Raw genomic sequence first — 7038 nt, 5'->3', positions numbered from 1 at the left:
CCAGATCCTTGCGACATGCTGACGTCCATTATCATGCTGAAACATGAGGTGATTGCGGAGATGAAGGGCATGATAATGGGCCTCAGGATCTCGTCACGGTATCTCCGTGCATTCACATTTCCATTGATGAAATGCAGTTGTGTTTGTTGTCCGTACCTTATGCCTGCCCATACCCTAACCCCACCGCCACCATGAGGCACTCTGTTCACAACGTTGATATCAGCAAACCGCTCGCCCATACAGACGCTGTCTGTCATCTGCCCAGTATAGTTGAAACCGGTTTTCATCTGTGAAGAGCACACTTCAGTGTGCCAGTGGCCATCGAAGGTGAGCATTTTCCCACTAAAGTCAGTTACAATGTCAAACTGCAGTCAGGTCAAGACCCTGGTGAGGATGACAAGCACAAAGATGAGCTCCCCTGAAACAGTTTCTGACAGTTTTTGCAGAAATTATTTGATTGTGCAAACCCACATTTTCATCAGCTGTCCGTTTGGCTGGGCTCAGACGATCCCGCTGGTGAAGACGCCGGAAGTGGAGGTCCTGGGCTGGCATGGTTACACATGGTCTGCGGTTGTGAGGCCGGTTGGACGTACTGACAAATTCTTTAAAACAATGTTGGAGTCATTTTATGGTAGAGAAATTAACATTCAATTATCTGGCAACAGCTCTGGTGGACATTTCTGCAGTCAGCATGTCAATTGCACACACCCTCAAAACATCAGTGGCATTGTGTTGTGTGACAAAACTGCACATTTTAGAATGGCCTTTTATTGTCCCCAGCACAAGATGCACCTGCGTAATGATCATGATGTTTAATCAGCTTTTTGATATGCCACACCTGTCAGGTGGATTATTATCTTGGCAGAAGAGAAATGCTCAATAACAGGCATGAAAACACATTTGTGCATACAATTTGAGAGAAATACGATTTTTATGTGTACGGAACATTTCTGGGATCTTTCATTTCAGCTCATGAAACATGGGACCAACACTTTACATGTTGTGTTTATATTTTTGCTCAGTGTAAATATAAACATGTTGGTAGCATTTTATAATAAAACCAGCGGGTGCTCAATATGCCTCTCTATGTAAGGCATAATGGATCATTGAAAATAGGTTGTTAAATCATGTGGTTGAAGAGCTTATGAAATGTGAATATTGTGATCATGCACTTTGTTGACGGTCCCTAACTAGTTGCATTGCCTGTGTGTCAGACAGCCTACGCCATTGCCATGTGATTATGAAACTCGGGTCGAAATCGGGAAAATAAGACCTGTGCAATGTTGTACACTTTTTTCCCTTCATAAAGAGCCTAACCTGAGGTATTTAGCTCAACACCTTCTCGAGCTATTGAAGTTTGAATTTCCGAATATCTGGCGAATATCGAAACTGAAACCTACTTTTCCACGGTCCTAATTAACCAGGGATCTCCAACCCTGTTCCTGGAGAGCTACCGTCCTGTAGGTTTTCGCTCCAAACCCAATCTAGCGCACCTGATTATAATAAGTAGCTGGTTGATACACTGAATTTTACAACCGGTTTGGAGTGAAAACCCACAGAACGGTAGCTCTCCAGGAACAGGGTTGGAGAACCCTGGATTCGGGAATGTAATCCTAAAAGCATGTTTTTATGAAATGGACAATTGGAATAAGGTACAACATATTGTGAATCAAAACGTTTGTTAGGCTAAGTATAGCCTATTCCAGGCCTACTAGCCTAGATGTGAGTAGCCTAAATAGCCGAAGTCGATTTAAATAAATAGCATATCCAGCTCTTTCAATATTAAATGTCAAAGGAATTGTTTAAAAAAAAATGGGGCAATGGTCGCATGATGGGGCTGTTAGACAAAATATAACACCGGATTTGGTCGATAGGCAACCGCTCTATCGTCAGTGGTGCTGATGAGAGTGATGCGAGTAGGCTACCACTTTAACGTTGGCTTGGCTCCGGGCAGACCACGCCCGGTGCAAAAGACGAGACCTGCCGCTGATGCTAAGCGTTCGGCATATGCACGCTTCAAAAATCTATTCTCTTGCATCCCTCTCACTACAACAGCTGACCGTCTGGAGCCGGAGCCGCTTGGAATACTCTTAACATTTAAATTATAACGGACTGCATGGACATACTATTATGAAAATGTTGGCCTATTCAAGTATATTTATTTGTTCGTGTGCTATTTGAAGCAAGCAAACTCTCCGAGATGTACATAACCATTTTGTTTTAAATCGAAATTGGCCTTAAGCAAAAAGCAGAAAATTCTAATTCCTGCCAACTCTCAATTTGTCCATTGCAAAAAAAAAAGAAGAGATTGTCGACATCAATAGGGTTTATGTTAGATTAAATAGTCTAAGGCAAAAAGTAACTTGGTTTCAAAAATATATATTTTGCTTTTCGGAGGCACATCAGATTCCTTTCTCACAATGGCCGATGCTAGCGCAGAATGTAACATCAAAGTGCTATGTCGCTTCCGTCCTCTGAATCAGTCCGAAATTAGCCGTGGAGACAAATTCATCCCCTCGTTCCAAGGAGATGACACCGTCGGCATCGCGGTAAGTTGTTATTTCTGCTCATTCTTCTTTTGACAGATTTGTTGCCATTCATTTTAGTGATGATGATGATTATGATGATGATGCATCATCCAAAAAGGTTACGCAGGAGTTAGGCCTAGGTCTTTACAACCCATTACGCTACAAACATGATCACCCTCTGACTATTGGTCAAGTCTGGACACAGTTTCCCTGAAGTTCAGGCTTGTTGTATTGCCAGTAACTGATTTGATGAAACCATACAGACAGTAATTGTCATCCTCCTCCTCCAGTCCTCCTTGTCATCATCAAGTTCTCACATCACTTTCAAGAGTTGATGGCTGTAGCCTATAGCCTACATTCAGTCAGATATACAATACAGTTCATTAATTAATGTTGGTTTTCCGGAATAATTGTCAATTCACTTATTGCATGGATTCAAACCATTCAGGTAGTGGTAGACCCTAGTATACCATAATAGGCTGTATGTATAATTTCTGATCAGCCAACAAGGCTTAACCTATCGATTATTGGGAAAGAGCTCCTTGTATGACCTGTGAGACAATAGCTCACTGGGCACAGACATCAGTTGAATGTCTAGTTTTGATTTACAATTGGTAGAGTTGTCAACTAACGTGAATTCAACGTTAAATGAACAAACAATGTCACCATGTCAATGGATTTAGGTCAATCAGTTTTTCACGTTGTTTCAGCGTTATCACATAGATTTTTTTTGTGTCGAAAATGACATGGAAACAAGTTGGTTCAACCAGTGTTTGCACAGTGGGATAGATCTGTCATCTCAAATAACACAGATCACTTAGCATGTCTTTATAGGGCTGTGGTGATCAGTTTCAGAAAGGACATCCAATGGGCTTGACATTTTCAAAGGCTACGTCGCAAATGGCACTCTATTCACTATATAGTGTCCCATGGGCCCTGGTCAAAAGTAGTACATTAAAGATGCACTATGCAGAAATCGCTCCACCATTTCCTGGTTGCTAAAATTTGAGTAGTTTGCCTAATTTCAGTTTATGTGACAAAACAGGCAAGTATAGTGTTGATAATCATTGTACCATAACCAAAAATATTGTATTTTCAGCTGTTTGAAGCTGGTGTAATAAACCCGAAAATAAAAGAAAACATTTAAGCACGAGACACATAGAAATAGCGCACATAGAACATATCTACTGCGTCTTAGACTTGCTTTCAATGAGTGTCAGATTTATAACTCACATTTCTATATGAATTTGGTCGGGTCACCCAAAAAGTTACATGTTGCAGCTTTAAAAGGGAATTGGGTGCATTTGAGATGCAACCCTGGCCATAAATATCAGACTGACTTACTGATCACTTCATCAACATCTCATCTGGCTGGGGTTGGACTAATTGGCCTGGATTGATCTGATATCGACTGGTATGTCCCATGTCATTAATAACATGTAGAATTTTTTTAATCATATCTAAACTGTCCTTTGCTTTTGGAGTTTGATTTTAAAAAAGGAGTGAAAAAGAAGAGAAGAAACTGTGATTCATCCATGAAGAGCGACCTAGTGGCCGGAGACTTTAATGCAGGGAAACTTAAATCAGTTCTACCAAATCTCTATCTACATGTTAAATGTGCAACCAGAGGGGGAAAAAATTCTAGATCACCTGTACTTCACACACAGAGACACGTACAAAGCTCTCCCTCACCCTCCATTTGGTAAATCTGACCACATTTCTATCCTCCTGACTCCTGCTTACAAGCAAAAATGAAAGCAGGAAGCACCAGTGACTCGGTCTATAAAAAAATGGTCAGATGAAGCAGATGCTAAACTATAGAACTGTTTTGCTATCACAAACTGGAACATGTTCCGCGATTCTTCCGATGACATTGAGGAATACACCACATCAGTCACTGGCTTTATCAATAAGTGCATTGAGGACGTCGTCCCCACAGTGACTGTACGTACATACCCCAACCAGAAGCTATGGATTACAGGCAACATTCGCACTGAGCTAAAGGGTAGAGCTGCCGCTTTCAAGGTGCGGAACTCTAACCCGGAAGCTTACAAGAAATCCTGCTATGCCCTGCAATGAACCATCAAACAGGCAAAGTGTCAATACAGGGCTAAGATTGAATCATACTACACCGGCTCCGACGCTCGTCGGATGTGGCAGGGCTTGCAAACTATTACAGACTACAAAGGGAAGCACAGCTGCGAGCTGCCCAGTGACACGAGCCTACAAGACGAGCTAAATCACTTCTATGCTCGCTTCGAGGCAAGCAACACTGAGGCATGCATGAGAGCATCAGCTGTTGCGGATGACTGTGTGATCACGCTCTCCGTAGCCGACGTGAGTAAGACCTTTAAACAGGTCAACATACACAAGGCTGCGGGGCCAGACGGATTACCAGGACGTGTGCTCCGGGCATGTGCTGACCAACTGGCAGGTGTCTTCACTGACATTTTCAACATGTCCCTGATTGAGTCTGTAATACCAACATGTTTCAAGCAGACCACCATCGTCCCTGTGCCCAAGGACACAATGGCAACCTGCTTAAATGACTACAGACCCGTAGCACTCACGTCCGTAGTGAAGTGCTTTGAAAGGCTGGTAATGGCTCACATCAACACCATTATCCCAGAAACCCTAGACCCACTCCAATTTGCATACCGCCCAAACGGATCCACAGATGATGCAATCTCTATTGCACTCCACACTGCCCTTTCCCACCTGGTCAAAAGGAACACCTATGTGAGAATGCTATTTATTGACTACAGCTTAGCGTTCAAAACCATAGTACCCTCAAAGCTCATCACTAAGCTAAGGAACCTGGGACTAAACACCTCCCTCTGCAACTGGATCCTGGACTTCCTGACGGGCTGCCCCCAGATGGTGAGGGTAGGAAGCAACACATCTGCCACGCTGATCCTCAACACTGGAGCTCCCCAGGGGTGCGTGCTCAGTCCCCTCCTGTACTCCCTGTTCACCCACGACTGCATGGCCAGGCACGACTCCAACACCATGATTAAGTTTGCAGACGACACAACAGTGGTAGGCCTGATCACCGACAACGACGAGACAGCCTATAGGGAGGAGGTCAGAGACCTGGCCGGGTGGTGCCAGAATAACAACCTATCCCTCAACGTAACCAAGACTAAGGAGATGATTGTGGACTACAGGAAAATGAGCACCGAGCACGTTCCCATTCTCATCGACGGGGCTGCAGTGGAGCAGGTTGAGAGCTTCCAATTCCTTGGTGTCCACATCAACAACTAACTAGAATGGTCCAAACACACCAAGATAGTCGTGAAGAGGGCACGACAAAGCCTATTCCTCCTCAGGAAACTAAAAAGATTTGGCATGGGTCCTGAGATCCTCAAAAGGTTCTACAGCTGCAACATCGAGAGCATCCTGACCGGTTGCATCACGGCATGGTACGGCAATTGCTCGGCCTCCGAGCGCAAGACACTTCAGAGGGTAGTGCGTACGGCCCAGTACATCACTGGGGCAAAGCTGCATGCCATGCAGGATCTCTACACCAGGCGGTGTCAGAAGAATGCCCTAAAAATTGTCAAAGACCCCAGCCACCCCAGTTATAGACTGTTCTCTCTACTACCACATGTCAACCGGTACCGGAGTGCCAAGTCTAGGACAAAAAGGCTTCTCAACAGTTTTTACCCCCAAGCCATAAGACTCCTGAACAGGTAACCAAAATGGCTAACCGGGCTATCTGCATTGTGTCCCACCACCCGCCAACCCCTCTTTTTACGCTACTGCTACTCTCTGTTCATCATATATGCATAGTCACTTTAACCATACCTACATGTACATACTACCTCAATAAGCCTGACTAACCGGTGTCTGTATATAGCCTTGCTAATCTTATTTTCAAATGTCTTTTTACTGTTTTAATTCTTTACTTACCTACACACACACACACACTCACACACACACACCTTTTTTTCGCACTATTGGTTAGAGCCTGTAAGTAAGCATTTCACTGTAATACCTGTTGTATTCGGTGCACGTGACAAATACACTTTGATTTGATTTGATTTAGTGGCCATCAAAGGTGAGCATTTGCCCACTGAAATCAGTTGCGACGCTGAACTGCAGTCAGGTCAAGACCCTGGTGAGAACGACGAGCACGCAGATGAGCTTCCCTGACAGTTTGTGCAGAAATTCTTTGGTGTTTAAAACACACAGTTTCATCAGCTGTCCAGGTGGCTGGTCAAAGATGATCCCGCAGATGAAGAAGCCAGTTGTGGAGGTCCTGGTCTGGCGTTGTTACACACAGTCTGCGGTTTTGATGCCGGTTGGACGTACTGACAAATTCTTTAAAACAACATTGGAGGCAGCTTATTGTAGAGAAATCAACATTCAATTCCTTGGCAACAGCTCTGGTGGATATTCCTGCAGTCATCCTGCCAATTGCACGCTCACTCAACTTGAGATGTCTGTGGCATTGTGTTGTGTGACACAACTGCACATTTTAGAGTGGCCTTTTATTGCCCCAGCACAA

At 44.0% G+C, this 7038-nt stretch overlaps 1 protein-coding gene across 1 annotated transcript in view; it reads left to right on the top strand.

The window, feature by feature from the left end:
- The first annotated feature begins 1918 nt into the window (after positions 1 to 1918).
- LOC139535372 (kinesin heavy chain-like) overlaps positions 1919 to 7038 on the top strand; it is a 126222-nt gene continuing 121102 nt past the window's right edge. The window contains exon 1 of the mRNA XM_071334716.1: positions 1919 to 2549. Within this exon, the coding sequence (XP_071190817.1) occupies positions 2421 to 2549 (129 nt within the window). The 5' untranslated portion in view covers positions 1919 to 2420. The remainder of the gene's footprint in view (positions 2550 to 7038) is intronic.

Source organism: Salvelinus alpinus, chromosome 12 (genome assembly GCF_045679555.1).
Source record: "Salvelinus alpinus chromosome 12, SLU_Salpinus.1, whole genome shotgun sequence".
NCBI classification, from domain to species: domain Eukaryota; kingdom Metazoa; phylum Chordata; class Actinopteri; order Salmoniformes; family Salmonidae; genus Salvelinus; species Salvelinus alpinus.
The sequence above is the reverse complement of the archived record's forward strand: the minus strand, read 5'-3'. Positions and strand labels throughout refer to the sequence as shown.